Source organism: Podarcis raffonei, chromosome 15 (genome assembly GCF_027172205.1).
Source record: "Podarcis raffonei isolate rPodRaf1 chromosome 15, rPodRaf1.pri, whole genome shotgun sequence".
Taxonomy (NCBI): domain Eukaryota; kingdom Metazoa; phylum Chordata; class Lepidosauria; order Squamata; family Lacertidae; genus Podarcis; species Podarcis raffonei.
In genome coordinates, this window is record NC_070616.1 from 25,417,028 (window position 1) to 25,433,863 (window position 16,836).

Genomic DNA, 16,836 nt, shown 5'->3' on the forward strand with positions numbered 1-16,836 from the left:
AATTGGAATAAATGACCCTTGTGGCCCCTTCCAATTCTACAATTCCACAATTCTAGTATATTTGCTGCTGCTGTAGCTGAGAAACAGTATGGACAGCCTTTGAGCCAGGAATTTCTGCTTCAGTTACAAAGAGTAATCTAACCTTTTAGATTCAAGAAAGCCACAACTGGTAAGCTAAGTCCTGTTTGTCCTGTGTTCAAAATGTATCTCCCATCAACCACATGGTCTTTAAATAGTGCCATGGGAAAACTTGTAGTGTATTTAAGTTTACACCCTTGAGCTGAGTTCTTGTGAATAGGTGTTGGGACACAGTTCAAACCCAGAATGTGTTATCTTTTATTGTTTGTTAATTGAGGGATCAATGAAAATGTAAACTTTACAAGTGCTTTTATAAGATTTTCATGTAGTTGTTGAGCTGTAACAGTTTGCACAATACAGTAGAAACTCCATGACTGATAAGAGAAACATTTAAAGTAAGCATTGGAACATTCTCCATTAGAGTTGAATTTCAGTTCTGTACTTAGAAACATATCTTATCTCCAGTTAGCATTACTCAGCTCTGCATCTGTCCAAAGGGCAGCTGGGATGCCTGCTCTAATGATCCAATGTGTGAAATGCAGGCAAGCAGCCAGTAGACTTTAATATTAACCTATGCAAAGTGTTTGGAAGTGCTGAGTGGGCAGTACCCAAGCCCACATGCTGTGTCAAATCTGCTAACATCACTTCTTTTCAGACACCGGCATTGTGATAAGTAAGACTTTCTTCTGGCTGTGAAATGCTGCTGTTGTTGCTTCTTCATTCACAGACTGTGGAAGATCCAAGTGTAATTTATACTTTGCAGGGCATTCAATCAATACATCATCCTAAAATCGAAAAAGAAGTTTCTTTGTAAATGAAGTACATACATGTGATTGCTACAGGTGAGCCATGCCAGATGGACATAGGGCTGTCCGAAGGGCAGCCAGAGTTGAGTGTCATTCATGACAAACTTACCTCAGAAACGCTTAGGTCACACTCAGAGACACAGTGTACCTCTGGCAATTCAACTTTCAGTTCAACCTTCAGAGGCTTCTCATTCATATCCTTTATGATGGTGACTTCATAGGCTGGGGTGCACAATTCCTCTGGCTGCTCTGTAGTGGAAATCTCTTCAATGAGGCATGTTTTAGAGGGCACCGTGTTCTCCATTAGCAAAGTAAGGTCACTGCTATCTTCCTTTGTTATGATGTTTCTCAGTTGGTCAAGTGTCACTTCTTTCCAAGGTGATTTTTAGACATGGGAATTAAAAAAATACTTTAATGGATCACATAGCTATAGAAGTATCAGTTATATGTTCTACAGTGAGGGGGGGAAAGTATTTGATCCCCTGCTAAATTTGCCCGTTTGCCCTCTGACGAAGAAATGACCAGTACATAATTTTAATGGTAGGTTTATTGTAGCTGTGAGAGACAGAATAACAACAGGAAAACTCCCAGAAACCCAGAAGACAAATGTGCTTTATACTGAGTGAAATAAGTATTTGATCTCTCCTTTTTACAATTGATAAAATATTTCAGGTCCTACTGTTCATCTTAAATTCATAAAACAATATACTGAGGCATGCTGAAACCAAGCACGCTTCTGCAAGTGCCTCTTAATGTGGGTTATAACTTGCCTCCTAAAGAGTGGTGTGAGAAGTTTCATCATACCCCATCATGTTTCACTCCTGGTAATGACTTGGGAGGGTACTTACCTTTCTGCAAGGTCTTCTGGGACAAAGCCACTGGTGCTTGCTCTCTCCTTAAGCTCTGTCTCATCCTTGCCAGGCTTCCCTTCAGTTTAAATTTTGTTATAGTATAGGAGTTTGACAGAATGATGTTATATTGCTCCTCAATATACTTAAGTGATAGACGTATCAATTGGTCCTTCATTTTTGGGTCATCCTTTCCCTTCTCGATAACAGATTGGTTGTATGCAATATCAAGGACAGTATAAAACTCTAGAAGAAAAAAAGTCTAATTATTGTTTTATCATATACATTATATTGTAGAAGACAATGGGGGCATATACATGGTTATAAAATTGTGGGTTTTTTTTAAAAAAAAACAGTTGTCAAATTGTGAGATTACACTTAATTTTGCTCTTTTGACTGTTACTTTCCTACTCTTTCAACTAAGGCTTATTGGTTTATAATGTACATTCCTGTCATCTTCACCCCACCCATTTGGAGAGAGAAAATGGGCTGGGATATAAGGGGCTAAAATAGACCTATAGAAATGAGCACTGTTCTACACAGCAAGCTAAACCTTCTGCAAGGAGCAAAGCTGACCTGATTTCTCAGATATCTCCTCCATTTTGCCAGCCCTCAATGGCACTGGGTCAGATGGCGATTGGGGTGCTGGAACCTGATTCCACCTGCAGAGGTTAACGAACAATGATTTTTCAGTAGGCTCCTGGAAAAAGAATCCAAAACCAGTTGATTAATAAAGGAGGATGGTTTATTACTACATCATGCAGGCATGAACTAGAATAGGAACATGGTCAAACTCTGGTTTGCATTCTCTGGTATTTCTGGTCCTGGATACGGTCCAGCATTTTTGGATTAACTGAAAAGATAATTGCACCTGTTACCTTCCATCCATCTTGTTTTCTATTATAAATAAATAAGAAATAAATAGGGAGAAGCAATAGAACAAATATAGAATGCAAATCAAGTGCACACATGCCTATTGTATCTGCCTGGCTAGTTGAGTAAAGGTTTGGTGAAAATGGAGGCACATTTTGATGTCTGAGCTTCCTTCTTGCTGTGCAGGTGTCTTGCAACATACCAAGATGCAGGTCTTCAGGCACATATATGGTTCTGCAGGAGCATAATGTTGCTTTGCGTCTTTGAGTTGCTGCTGCATGAACTGGTGGTAACTTTCAGGATTGCTCTCAGCCATGTCATCAAGCATCATCCAGAGTTGGTTCGCTTTTGCCAGCATATCCTCAGAGTTACAAAGAGCCTCCATGATTGTCTCTTCAACAGTGGGCAGCTGCAGCAAAACAAGAAGAGAGTCAGAGAAGACTGTGGGAAGAGAACTGTGAAGTTCAGCAAGTGCTTCCAGGGCCTTACTGTGCTCTTTTGTCTTGCGGTAAAATCTATACGGGGAGAAATTCATTGTGGCTGTCCTTGGAGAGTTCCTAAAACTCCCTCTTTCAACACTAGCCTCCATTCCTTCTCTAAAAAACTGGGAAAATCAATGAGCTAGTCCTACAGGACTTGCCTTGCTGGCTTGTGTGGTGGCAGGATCTCTTACTCCAACACAGGGCTCTCCAGAGATTTGGGGCTACAGGAAGGCTGGGGCAGATGGGATTTGTAATCCAAGGCATCGGGAAAACACTAACTTGGGGAAAGCTACTTTAAAACAGTTGCTTGGCAGGCATGAATGCAACAGGTGCAGCTTTTCCAAACCAATGTGATTAACAAAGCTGTACCGGTTTAAAGACGATGTGACAAAGTAGCTAAAAAGGGAAGTTCCAAGTTTAGATATTCTATGCTACGCGCTTCCTAAGACTGCAATCCTATCCAAACATGCCTTGGAATCAAACCCCATCAAACACAGTAGAACAACATCTGAGTAAACATTTATGGGATTGTTCTGTAAATGGCTTTAAGCAAACCTGTTCTCTCTCTGCACCCCCTGTCATAAGGGGTAATTATACTGGCCTACTTCGTAGGGCTGTTTGTTTTATTTTGCAGGGCAAGTTCCAAAATGTAAAGCAATAAAAACTCAGTAGTAAAATCTGCAAAGCTAAAAACTGCACCCAAAACCATTTCATTAAATATAAGAGTGACTGAGATAGCGCCCATGAGGCCTCGATCCAGTATACACCTACCACATTCAATCTGACTTGCTTCTGAATAGACATGCCCAGGATTGAAACTTCGAAAAGCAGTATAAAAAGGCTAAGACTTCCACTTATCCTGAGGAATAAATATTACAGAACACAACGGAACGTTTTCCTGAGCAGACATGCAAATAATTGCTCTCATAAGGCTGCAATCCTATATCCAACGACCTGAGAATTCAATTTAAATCGGGCACTGACTTCACAGTAGAACCTACACATGATTGGGCTATAAATATTGTTGGGTGCCTGTTTCAGGTGCCAAACACGCACTTGTTTCCCCGCTACCCAGGAGAAAAACGAGCGAGCGGCCCTGATTCGTGGCTGTGACTACTCAAGAGTAAATCCCGCTGACTTAATAAACGGGGCTTACTTGCAAGCCGAAGAATCTTACACGTGTAAAAAAAGGGATGCCAGAGAAATATCAACAACTACAAGAGAGCTAATAATGTACAAATCATTTTTGGTGCTGCGTTTTTTTGCGCGGAGACTCCCTTGCGGAGGCCACGAGCAACCTACCCAGCCGGTGCGCGCGCGCCCGCGAAGACCCAAGCCGTCTCCCTAGCAACCGCCGGAAGGAGAAAGTGGCCTCCGCCGGAAGCGGAAGCGAGGCGTTCTCCCTTTTCCCCCCGGCTCTTCTCGCCCCACGCCTTCCGGGTTCCGAGGCCTGACGAATCATCAGCTCGGGAGTCTGCCGCTTGCGTGGTCGAGGTCCCCGGAAGGAAGCGGGGGGAAAAAAGGAATAAATAAGCGGTTTCCTTAGGAGGGAAAACTCGGGACACTGGTGGTGAAGGAACGTGTGAATGGGTGCTCGGCTGTGACTCGTGGACTGGCAAGGCTTGCTAACTAGGTGAGGGGATGCTCGCTCTATTCTATTCCTTGTCCAGGTCTCTCGGGGCGGGGGGGGGGAACATTCGTGGCTCCCTCCATCCCTCCGCTCATCCTATTTTGCCCTCACAACAACCCCGTGAGGTAGGCCAGGTTCGGACACGATGCCTGGCCCAGTATGAGCTTCGTGCTGCTTGAGCGGGAATTTGAACCCAGGCCTGTTGAATGACGCCTGGGCTGGGCGGCGCGCGTGCCCGCCTTGCAAGCGCCCATTAGCTAAGCTGGGAAAGCAGCGTCGACTTGGAAGAAAATCGCAGCACCTGCGCCCTGCACCCTGCACGACCTCAGGCTCAGATCCTTCTTTGGGCTAGTTAGTTGATCTGTAAGAATCACTAATCTGAAATAATGATGACCCATTTCTTTTGTAGTTGCAAATCATGGGTGAAAAATCTCTGCAGCTGTTAAGAAACTTGGGTGCTGTTTTTGGCATGGGTTGGGGAACTGGCGGGGCCTCCAAAACTTTTTAATATTCATAAGACCGTAAGGGGATCCTGTTCTCATAGTGACCAACCCAATGGGCCTTAGGAAGCCCGAAAGCAGTATATAGCCATAAAAGCGCTTGTCTCACTTGTGAATCCTAGCAGCTGCTATTCATATACACTATATATTCATCATGACTGGTAGGCATTATTTGTATTTTGATGCTTCATAAATTTGTCCGATTCCTCTTTATCCAAGTTGATGGCCATTGTGTCTCTTGAGGCAGTAAATTTCCTGCTTTAATTATGTGCTGTGTATAAAATTATTTATTCTGTCCTGAATTATCTACTATTCAGCTGGGGCAGCGGTCAAGGATAATGGGAGGTGTTATGCATTTCTGATTTATGGGTCTGACTCTAGAATTGGGTAAATGATTTGCATCAAGTTGTCTGGAATACCCAGGAGCATTTCAGAGGACAGAAGTGCTCCCAAAGCATGTGAGGAGAGTGCTCAACCCCAGTGGTCCTTTGCTAAAAAAAAATGCCATGCAATGGATTCAAAGAACCAGCTTCATAAGCCTTGCTCTTATTTGCATTTTGTTATCAAATGCACAATTTATTCTAAATATATAGCCACCTTTCTCTCCACCACCTACCTCCAAATTGCTAGCTGTTGCATTTGACACAAGTAGGTTCCTGGAAGCTTGAGAAATTACATTGGTATAAGCAGTTCCTAGGGAAGAGAAATATGTCTTTATTTGGAATCTGCTGGATTGATTGCTACTGTCGACAGTTGTCTTTTGTACAGGTACTGTAACGAGTTGGGATTACAGGCAAGACCTCTCCCTTACAGCAGGTGCTTCTAATCTCAGACATCTGGCTGGTTGATAGGGGGTCAAATACTTATTTCACTCATTATAATGCACATCAATCTCTGACTTTTGTCTTCTTGGGGTTTTCCTCCTGTTATTCTGTCTCTCACAGCTACAATAAACCTACTATTAAAATTACGGACTGGGCATTTCTTCGTCAGAGGACAAACGGGCAAATTTAGCAGGGGATCAAATACTTCCCCCCCCCACTGTAAATGCATGGATTTTATGTGGGTGAAATGCAGCCTCTTGTACAAAATTGACAGTCATATTCATTACTTTGCTCATCTTTGCCTCTGACCTGGTTCATGACTGGGATGAGGCCCCCAGAAGGTTCTGCATAAGGGTGGAAAACCTCCCTGCAATCACTCTTAACTGCATCAGCAGTTGCCATGTCTGTGATGAGGTTCTGTTATAAACAGCCATTGAGGAGGTTTTCAGAGTTCTGAGAAGGTATATTATATACTTGTCATTCATTGCTTATACTGTGTTTTGTTTATTGTCTGCTTTAGGTTAAAGGATGTCCCGTGTCCCCTTGGGGAAAGTCCTCCTGCGAAATGTCATCCGTCATACTGATGCACATAACAAGGTATTGAGAAGTGTGTTTTGTAGCCCAAAACATCTCCTGGGATGTAGGATATAGCCTAGCTCCATCTTTGAGGGTGGAGGGAGTGCTGGTGTCAGATTCCCCCTCCATTTCACTGCAGCAGCTTCTGTGGCCCTGGTCCAACTGATGTCAGAGCTCCAACTCTCAGTAGGATCCATGGCCTTCAGAAAGGATATGTAGGCTTCACAGTCCCTAAAGTGCCACTAAAAACAGCAATTAAACTATGCTAGCCCTAGAAACTGCGCTAGTCCTGTGAACCACCGTGAGACCTGTGGGTAGAGGGCAGTATACAAATTTAAATAACAACAGACACAGCTCAGTCTCATTTTTACCTCTGGGTGTTTCTGGGGGGAGAGGGGGCAGAAAAAGCTGTCAATGGGGGTCAAGACTTCTCCTCTGACCTGACAATAAGAGCCTAGTGAGGTGTTGGGGGAGTGCATTGCTGGTAGTTCCTCCTCCTACCAATGGGGTCATTCCTGTAGAAATGCAGCAATTTGGTGAGTACTTCCTTAAATTGATATATTTCTTTATGTGCCTCAGATTCAAGAAGAGTCGGAAATGTGGAAAATTCGGGAAATGGAAAAGCAGAACAAAGACATTCAGTGGGGCAAGGAAAAGAGACTGCTTCCTGATTGTTCCAGGTGGGACTTAAATGTGTCAACAAGTGACGTTTCTGCTTTGCAGTGTTGCCAGTGCTGCATCTGTTGCAGCAATCCTCCAGCACCACCAACTACTTTGTGGCTCCTTACCCTGATCAGAAGTCTGTGCTTGTTTCAGTCAAGGTTTGGGAGTCAGAAGAAGCTTATCTGCACCCTCCCCTTCCTGTCCCCCACCAACTGATGATATGGCAGGAAGGGAAAGGTCTGGCAGCCTGACCCCAGCAGATGCATAGAGAAGGGAGGGACGGGGCTTCTCTTAAAACCAGAGCTTATAAAGCAGGAATGGGGTATTTCTGGCCCTTTTCAGATTGCTGTTGGATTACCATTTCTGTTATCCCTGTCCATTGGCCTGGCTGCCTGGGACTGGTGGGAGATGGACTCTAACAACACCTGGAGACCCACAGGTTCCCCATCTGTGATTGAAGGAGTTAGTGCCAAGGAAGGACAGCAGAGAAGTTCTATCTTAGCATAAATTGGCCACTTTTAGAATCATAGTATTGTAGAGTTGGAAGGGACTCTGAGGATCATCTAATTCAACCCCCTGGAATGAAGAGCAGCTGTCTCATACGGGGATTGAACCTGCAACCTTGGCGTTATCAGCACCACACTCTAACCAACTGAGCTATCTTGCCAAGGAATATCCTTTATGAACTTCATATCAGGGAGAAAGTGTACAATCTTTCTGTCAAGAATTCTACTCATATCGATCCAGAGCAGATTCTAACGTATAGTTAGCAGAGTAAAAACTTAAAATATGTTGCAGGATTCCCCCCCAAAATAGACCAGAAGCAATTACCGTATTTTTCGCTCTATAAGACACACTTTTCCCCTCCTAAAAAGTAAGGGGAAATGTGTGTGCGTCTTATGGAGTGAATGCAGGCTGCGTTGCTTTCGCTGAAGCCAGGAGAGCAAGAGGGATCAGTGCGCACCAATCCCTCTTGCTTTCCTGGCTTCGCTTCGCTGGAGAGGCGCTGCACAGCTTTCCCTCTGCGCAGCGCCCCTTCAGCGAAGCAGGAGGAGAAATGGGAGAGTTGCTGAGCAGAGAGGGAGAGAATATTTTTTTTCTTGTTCTCCTCCTCTGAAACTAGGTGCGTCTTATGGTCGGGTGCGTCTTATAGAGCGAAAAATACGGTGATATTTCATCCAGCAGAGCTTTACTGCTACTGAAAGCAAATGATCATAATGTTCAAAAATCCAATACATTCAGGATTGGCACTGTCCATAAGAAATTGAGTTGCAACAGACTTAACTTAAACTTACAATAACATAATAAGACGAAAACCTTAACACTAAGCATACAATATACAGAACACCACACCAGAAGGAAAGAGAGATAGAAAGTGAAGCCCAGGCTCCTTATTATTATAGTCAGCATGACCTTTACATAAAGAGATAATAGAACCAGTTTAAGCCAGCTTCTCAGCTCTGAAGGAATAATTCAAACATTATGAACCTTCTGTTTGTTTCTAGGCGGAATAGAAATTTATTTGCCAGCTAGAACTTCTATTAGAATAGGAAAGATCTCTACACGTCAGGTCAATACTTTCTGTACCAAGAAATGCAAACTGACACTTTTTTTACTACTTAGCACTAGTGGGACATTTCTCTCAATGCACCCTGACAAACACAAACCCAGCTAAGTGTTTATAGGGCAACCAGGCTAAGAAACTGAGGGGCGTACCGTAGAATACATGACTTGCATGCAGGTTGTCTCTGGTTCAATCCCTGACATCACCAGGTAGTGCTGGAAAAAAGTCCCCTGCCTGAAACCCTGGAGAACTGCTCCCAGTCAAAGTAGACAATACTGAATTAGATGGACCAATGGGGTGAACTTGGTATCAGGCAGCTTCCCATATTGTTTGGGGAGCTCGTTCTGAACTTCTGAAGGACCTTCTTTTTAGCCTCTTTTCATGGCTTGCCTTTTTACCTTTCGTCTGCAGCAGCCGGATGCGTAGCGATGGGTTTGATGAAGAGACCCAGCAGGCCAATTGGAAGGCGAGGAACTTGGCTCCTGTGTCAGCAGAGATGGAAGACGACCTCCGGCATGCCCGCTACTGGAACAAGAAGCTCTACAAATGTGAAGCAAACATGCCAGACAGGTCTGAATGTTTACCGATGTCGTTGATAAGAAGTCCATTCGTGCATGTGGTGCTTTCCCAAGAAAAAAATGAGTTCAGTTGACAGACCTCTGCCCCCAAGGTATTTTGCTTTCTAGATTTTGTTTGGCAGGGGTGAGGCAAGGTTAAGAGAGAGGACATATTTTAGACCTCCCGCCAATTGGGGGAATCCTAAAGGTGGAGGAATATCTTACAGTGACAATTTCTCTTCTCTTTTGAATCTGCAAAGCACATTGTAGATTGAGGCACTGCAGCACTAAAGGGTACAATTCCCTCCATCCCATGGCCTGCAGCCGGAAGTGGTGCAGTCCAACAAAGGTTGCATCATGTGATTTTTGCTGCCTGTGTCGCTTTGCTCTGTGGTTGCATAGCTTGTATGTTTGTGAACCTCTTAAGACAGCGTGGTGTTCTTTTGCAGGTGGGGCCACAGTGGCTACAAAGAGCTGTATCCAGAAGAATTCGATACAGACAGGTAAAGCCAATAAGGTTGCTTGTAGAAAGGGTGGTGGTGGGGAAGTACGTTTGACCTTTTTAGACCTTCACACTAATCTCTGGCTCAAAGTTGCCTGTACAAACCTCAAATGCACATTCTCCTCCTCCCCTCCCTCTGGCACAGGTGTGAGGATTTCAGAAACCTCTGCTTCTAAACTAAGCTGAACTCCCATTACATCCTAACTTCAGAAAACTCTGGTTAAACTCTGGTTTGTTCACACAAGCCAGGATGAAACTGTAGTATGTGTTTGGGGCTGGTTCTCCCAAGTTTGGATATAACAAGGAACTCTGGTTAGTTTAAACCGTTGATGGTGGGGAACCTATGTTGTTTGACTCCAATTTCCATAATCCCTGACAAATCAGCTCTGCAGGCTAGGGCTGATTGGAGCTGGAGTCTTCTTCTCACGTTAAAAGCAGATGCTGATTGACTTACGGCTATTCTAGAGAAGGAGACATGGTGTGCGCATGAGCCTTGTGGACATGTTTTAATTTTTCTATAACTTTTCATTTTAAATAAAATGCAAAAACTAAACTGTGTCCAAACTGAGATGGTTCCTTATTTCCATTACAAAACAAGTAAGGTGTGTATTTTCAGTGTTATACCTCTTATTCCAGGTGAAATTTAGTTCCTGCAGAAATCTGTCTTAAATGCATGGACTTCTGTATCCCAGACTGTGTTCTATGCATGGGTAATCATACCCCCCAGTTAGCACACAGCCCTTTTGGAGGGTTGACCAAGGATGAAAACGCATCCTTAGAGCGGGGGGGGGGGAAAAGCCACCTCCACTTTAGAACATTGTTGATTATTCTTCAATATCATGCCTTAAACTTTTGTACTCTTGGCTGTGTTGCAGTGACCGAGAGCGAGATGAACAAAACTCTGTGAACGGAAAAAGGAAGTCTCAGCCCGGCACACAGTCTTCCCTTGAGTTGCCCAAAAGGAAAAAAGCCAAAAAGTCGCACAAGAAGAAGCGGAAAAAGAAATCTCATAAGAAGCGGAAGAAGAAGAAACAGGAGCAGCCAAGTGCCACGGCAGATTCTTCCCAGGAGTCTGACTCGTCGGAGAGAGGTGCTGGCAAGAGAAAGCAGAAGCGTCACAAAAAGGCCAAGAAGAGCTCTGCAAAGGCAGCCCCCTCTTCTTCCTCAGGGCAAGACAGTGACTCCAGCAAGGCGAGCAGCTGCCCCTCCAGCAGTTCTGAGGACAGTGAGCCAGATAAAAAGCAGGAGAAGCAGCCAAAGAAAAAGAGACGGAAACGCCACGTGTCTCTCTCAGAACGGTGTGCTGAAAGGGTGCAGGAGAAGCGCAGTAAGAGGAAGAACTGGAAAGTGGCTGCTGATGAGAATTCAGAGGACAGTTCTGATGAGGACTAGGGGAAAGGGACCAACACAGTCAGTGCTTTTCGTGGGGCAGGGCAGGGGCACTGACATTCTGGGAGATTGGTCTCCTAAGTGCTGCCCCATTGGAACAAAAGTAGTCTGGGCAACAGCTCTATGATCCAGATGCCGCAAACCTCAGTTACCTGCAGGGGGATTCTTTCAGTTTCATGTAGGTCAGAAACTGGTCAGGAAATGAGAAGCTCCCAGCCCAAGGCTCGTTTGTCCAGCCCACATTCAAACTTGAGTTTGTGACAATACGGAAACTTAACTCACAAAAGAGCTACTATTGGAGTCTGCATAGAACGGAACTGACCTTGGGTCCCCTTTGCCTTTTTTGAAAAACTAAAATCTATTTTTGATGGCCAATACCTAACATTTAATTGCAATAAACAATGAAGGAGATCAGACGCTCCTCAGATTGCCAGCCTGTGTTTCGCATGTACCCATCTTATTTGCAAGGTTGATCGGGTGGTGGCATACAAGATGTGTCATCAGGTCCAAAGGGCCAAGTGGAGAACAGCACAGGGCATGTGGCCGCCCTAGGTTCAAATAGGATCTACTGGGGTTCAGAGACAACTATCCAAACACAAGCCACAGTGAGATTTAAAGTAAGCCGCCTCTGCTAGCTGTTTTTTGGTCAAATGGAGGTTATAAGCACCCCACCCCCTGCAAGAGTATGCTTAATGCCATATCCTATTCCTTCTGGTAAGCTGGTTGTCAGCTTTGCTGGTGTGTGTCCAAGCTGCCTGCCCTTTGGTTTTGCCAGCTCTTGCTGGAAAAAAATATATCTCGCTACCACTCAGGGAATGACAGGGCAGATGGGGCGAGAGTTCCTGTTCTTACTTAACAAGAGAAGTGGTTTCTCAGCATAATGGAAAGAGGCTGCTGGGATCTTGGTTCACCCAGCTTCTCTCCTGGTGTTATTGCTAGAGCACTTTAAGTTGCAGCTCCAAAAGGAACTGTTGGGCAACTTGGGGGGGGGGGCATGCCCCACCCCCAGATGTTTTAACTCAGAGTGACTGCTGGCTGGGGTTGATGGGAGACCAGCAGCATCTGAAGGGTCAGAGATGTCCCATCCATGGTGTAACTGGTTTGTGGTTTGACTTTCATGTAACTCCCTCCTCCAGATCCACATGTCTTCTATGATTGATAGGAGGCAGCAGAAGGGTTTCAGTAGTTTGCTGGAAGGCTGGCTTAGCTCATTCTGCAGCTTGGGGGCTGCAAAGATGCACACTGAAGAAAGAACTTGGCAGTAGTTATCTCTGCCCTGCATCTTATGGTGTCAAGAGGTAGAGTCTACACCATAAACCAAACATTGATTCCCTCTTACCCAGACCCTGTAAGAAGGACGGGGGTTATACATTAGTGGCTTCTTTGCATCCTCACCAATTTCCCACTGAAATTCCCACCATGACTATTAAAGTACCTATAAAACTACTAAGTTTGTAGATAATTCATCATTCCCTCCTTTTTCTTAAAGTGGGCCATTGTAAACTCAAGGCACACAGGATTAACAGGCTGGTTAGAGTAAAGGGTTTTGGGCCTTTCCCCTCTTTCCTTATCCTTAATGGTCACATGTTATCTTACTTCTCACAGTAACATCCTGCTTGAGCTGTTTTATCAGCCTCTTGACCTTCTCCCCTCCACCTGGCCTCCCTGCACAAATACAATTACCTGCCATCACCCCGTATCTGGGTAATATTGAACAGAATGCCACATTGTTCTGTCCTACAATGTGGTACCAGTGCACAAAGCATATTTTTGAAAGTAGTTCTAATGTGTTGCTATAAAAAGCAAAGCAACTCAAGTTATTTTGACAAAAACAATTACTTTTTAATATGTGCAAGGTATCAGCATGAATAAATTCAGATGGTCCGCAATAACAAACAATGTTGGTTTCACCCAATGACAGTCAAAATTAAGAGTCTTTATAATAGCATTTAAGATTTTATACACCATTGTAAACATGCACTGATTATTTTGGAGGTGGGGGAGATGAGACACTCTTAGATTGGAAAGGCATTGTGAAAGGGGTGGGCTTCAAAAATAAATCTGAAGAACAGCAACAGCACACTCACTATAAATGGAATTCCAGCTTTTGGAGGGAGGATGGCAGAGTGAAGGATCTATACCTGTTCCTGGCCTTTAAGTGCAAGCCAGGAAATCCTACGTTACATTTGTAGAACTTGCAATCAGCACTCTGGCACAGATCTAGAAAGCTCTGTTTGAAAACAGCTCTTTCCTCAAATGGCAGAAAATGTGTTTTGCAAGGATAAAATATGCTGACCAGGTTCACAGGTGTTCATTAGAAGATAGCAATTCATTAAGAAATATGCTTCGATACAAATTGGCATGTTCGTAGAATAGAACCGAAGCAGTATAAACTCCAAAATAAAGAATGGGATGGCTGAATTGATTTTGACTGCAATCATTATCAGCAGCAGTAACTACTGTACAAATTAGTTTTGAATCGGAAAGCAACTTTTCTGTTCTCATCAAATGGAGGAGGAAAGAGTACACAAGAGAGCCTATGTGAGCTATAAGATCGCTCAAAGAGGCTAATAAATGGGGACAAAAGAAGACAGCTCCTCCGGCAATGAGTTTACAATTTCTCTCCCCTCCCCATTTTTCCCTAAGATTTCCTGAAAACACTTCTACCTTTGAGAGAGAATTTTAAGAGCATGCTATTTAGCGTGAGGGTACATGTTATCCCTATTATCCTGCATTAGGAAGAAAGCAGAGAAGTTAACTTTTTGCTACAGAGTCAATTTGTTTAGACAAGTCTTGATTTATTAGCTTGAAAGGAGCAAAGATTTTGTTCTACGTGACCCAGTCTAATGCCACTTAGGCATGAACAGTCATGCACAAATGGCTCTTCAAGCATTGCTGCACTGAGGTAGAACAACTGACAGAGTAGGGGTCCAGTGAAAGACCTGGATCTTGTTAAGTCCGTTGACCAAAGGGGACCTCCTCCATGCGGCAGTCAATGGCCTCCTTTCTGTATTATCTGTGCAAAGCGATTGGTGATGGACAGTGTTGTGTCTATGAAGCGGTTGACGCAGTTAGCGAGGCAAGTTTCTGTTCTGGAGTCCAGCTTGGAACCTGGCTTGTCAACACATTTTTCCCAGCAGACCTCCATGAAGTTGTGAACCTGGAGTAGGGAGTGGCAGAGAGAGATGAGAATGGATACAAGTATTAACAGCACGTCCCATTAGGACAAGCCTCTTTCAATTCTACTCACAACCTTCAACATGGCAAGTTTCCATTGCCCTCTGCGAAGGGTAACAAGAGGCCCCATTTCCCTCTCCAGCTTGGTGTACATGTAGCAGATATCCCTGCAGTCATGCTGCGCTTTTGATGGCACAACATAGCTACAGGGGAGACTCACACCCTCAAGAAAGTGAATCTGGCTGATGTGTGGCATAGGCCCTTGTCTTGCCCATCTAAAAAACCCCCCAAAACCCACCCCTCCAAAAGTATGGGTTTCGTGGGTAAAGTAAGTGAGGCTTTAACACATATTCAAAAAAACCAGCACATCTGAAACACTCCCAAATTTGAGAAATACATTCCAGGATCTGTGTACAAAAACCACATTTCCCACAGACATCCATACAGCATGTACACATGTAGCTAGTAACATTGAGGACAACAACACTCATACCCCAAAGCTACAGAAATCACAACAACCAAGGATCAATGAGTCCCATTCCTCCCCCCCCCCCAATAATAATAATAATAATTATAATAACACAGTGGTACTTGAACGGCTTGGCTCCCAAACGCCACAAACCCGGAAGTTGAGTGTTCCAGTTTGGAAACATTTTTCGGAAGCTGAACTTCTGACGCAGCTTCTGCGGTTTCTGACTGAGTGCAGGACGCTCCTGCAGCCGATTGGGAGCTGCACTTTGGTTTTCGAACCATTTCGGGAGTCTAATGGATTAAGCTTGATAACCAAGGTACCACTGTAATAATAATGGACGTGCACACTCTTCAAAGCTCTGTTTATCATTTCTCGAGTATGTGTCAGTGGTACACCTTATGCTGTATGGAAAATGTCCCGTGTTCAATCCTTGGCTATTTTCCAGTGGAAAATAAGAGGTAAGGCCCTGGAGAGCTGCTGCCAATCTGAGTGGACAATACAGGGCTAGATAAACAAATAGTTTAACTTGGTATAATATAGCTTCCTACATTCTTGTGGGGAACTTTTGGTGTGATAAACTGAGATCTCTGGTAGAGAAGCCTGGAACTGGCCATTTAGAAGCATCTGGGCATTTAAAGAAATCACTCCTCCATTTCTCACGGCAGAGCTGGAGCGAAGCTATAGGAGATCAATCCCCACCGCAAACACAAATCTGGGAGGAATTGTCTTTGACCTTGCCACAGTGGTGCAGCATGAGGCTATGTGCCGACAGCCCAATCCTATGCCTATCTACTCGGAAGCTAATCCCATTAAATTTAATGTTGCTTCCCAATCTTGCATGCCTCAAAAGGATTTGTGAGAAGGGGTTGCAAATCTAGCAGACCCGCCCATGAGAAAGTGCCATGTCCAGCTTCTTGGGGTGACTGTCAGGGCAAAATAGACAAAGGTCCTAAATGAATTATGGGAAGGAGGTTTAAGGTACAAGAAGGGGCAGAAGGTCTGGGTGGAGAAAGGGTATGAGGCAGGTGCAGCCATTTCAGAAAGCCCAGCCACCTGAAAAGCCGCCTAGGCAGAACAATACTGTAAAGTAAACTATAGCTCAGGTTTCTTAACAGGAGGGTGGATCCAGTTTGGATTCTCTTAATGGAAGCAGGTATAGTAAATAAATGACGTTTGGAGAAGACTTATATCTTTCACTTGCCTGGATAGAAAGGGGTGTGTGCAGAAACCTCTGGCTTTTGTACCGCTGCAAGGCAAATGTTACCGTGCAAAGTTATGAGTCACACCTATGGTGTCACACTGGCCTGAAGATCCCGGAAGCTTTCCCAAGGGGAACATGCCCCTGGGGCTCAAAAAGGTCGCTAGTCCCTGGTTTCCCCTCAAAAAAGGAAGGGGAGAATAGCTCAGAAAGGGCCTTACAAAGGAGCGGGGTGGGGTAAAGGGGCGTGCTACTAGGGATCTGTCAGACCCGCAGGAATGAGGGGAGAGGGAATTACAATTAGGTCTGAGTCGTGGACACGCATGTGGGTTCAGACGAGACAAAAAAAGTTCGTAATACAGTTGCTCTGGGAGGGGTGTTCCATGGAGAAGAGGCCAGGTTCAAGCCCCCGCCCCACTCAGCCAGCCACTCCTATTTGAACCTAGCCGATCTCGCACGGTTTTTGTACCTCCATGCACACACACGCACACGCATCTCGCGACATGTACCTGAGCGGCGAGGCGGGCGCGCTGCTCCTCGACTGCCACCAGGCGCTGCAGCTCCGACACGTCGGCCTCCCTCTCCGGGTCCTCCATGGCGGAGCCGCGGCCTCCCCGAACCGAGGTGATACGAAAGGCCCCCTCGTAAGAAGGACGAAGGCAAAGGCGAGGACCACTCTCCCCACACCCGCGCGCTC

At 44.8% G+C, this 16,836-nt stretch overlaps 3 protein-coding genes across 5 annotated transcripts; 1 reads left to right on the forward strand and 2 right to left on the reverse strand.

Moving 5' to 3' along the window:
* Positions 1-370: 370 nt before the first annotated feature.
* Positions 371-4,477, reverse strand: PIH1D2 (PIH1 domain containing 2). Of its 3 annotated transcripts, none has more exons than XM_053367252.1 (6): positions 4,390-4,477; positions 2,808-3,014; positions 2,309-2,432; positions 1,733-1,978; positions 994-1,253; positions 371-863 (listed from the first exon to the last, which is right to left on the reverse strand). In XM_053367252.1, the coding sequence occupies exons 2-6, from the start codon at positions 2,988-2,990 to the stop codon at positions 720-722; spliced, it is 957 nt and encodes a 318-aa protein (XP_053223227.1). In that variant the 5' UTR covers positions 2,991-3,014; positions 4,390-4,477; the 3' UTR covers positions 371-719. The 3 variants fall into 3 exon arrangements, with proteins under 3 accessions (XP_053223227.1, XP_053223228.1, XP_053223226.1); XM_053367253.1 differs by lacking the exon at positions 4,390-4,477 and adding an exon at positions 4,244-4,380; XM_053367251.1 differs by lacking the exon at positions 4,390-4,477 and adding an exon at positions 3,859-4,217.
* An 18-nt stretch (positions 4,478-4,495) lies between these two features.
* Positions 4,496-11,728, forward strand: NKAPD1 (NKAP domain containing 1). Its single transcript, XM_053367254.1, has 6 exons — positions 4,496-4,720; positions 6,562-6,638; positions 7,197-7,297; positions 9,256-9,414; positions 9,851-9,904; positions 10,779-11,728. The coding sequence occupies exons 2-6, from the start codon at positions 6,570-6,572 to the stop codon at positions 11,293-11,295; spliced, it is 900 nt and encodes a 299-aa protein (XP_053223229.1). The 5' UTR covers positions 4,496-4,720; positions 6,562-6,569; the 3' UTR covers positions 11,296-11,728.
* Positions 11,729-13,213: 1,485 nt separating this feature from the next.
* On the reverse strand, positions 13,214-16,779 carry TIMM8B (translocase of inner mitochondrial membrane 8 homolog B). The gene is made up of 2 exons (XM_053367255.1): positions 16,649-16,779; positions 13,214-14,452 (listed from the first exon to the last, which is right to left on the reverse strand). Exons 1-2 carry the CDS (start codon positions 16,733-16,735, stop codon positions 14,285-14,287), a joined length of 255 nt encoding a protein of 84 aa, XP_053223230.1. The 5' UTR covers positions 16,736-16,779; the 3' UTR covers positions 13,214-14,284.
* Positions 16,780-16,836: the final 57 nt, after the last annotated feature.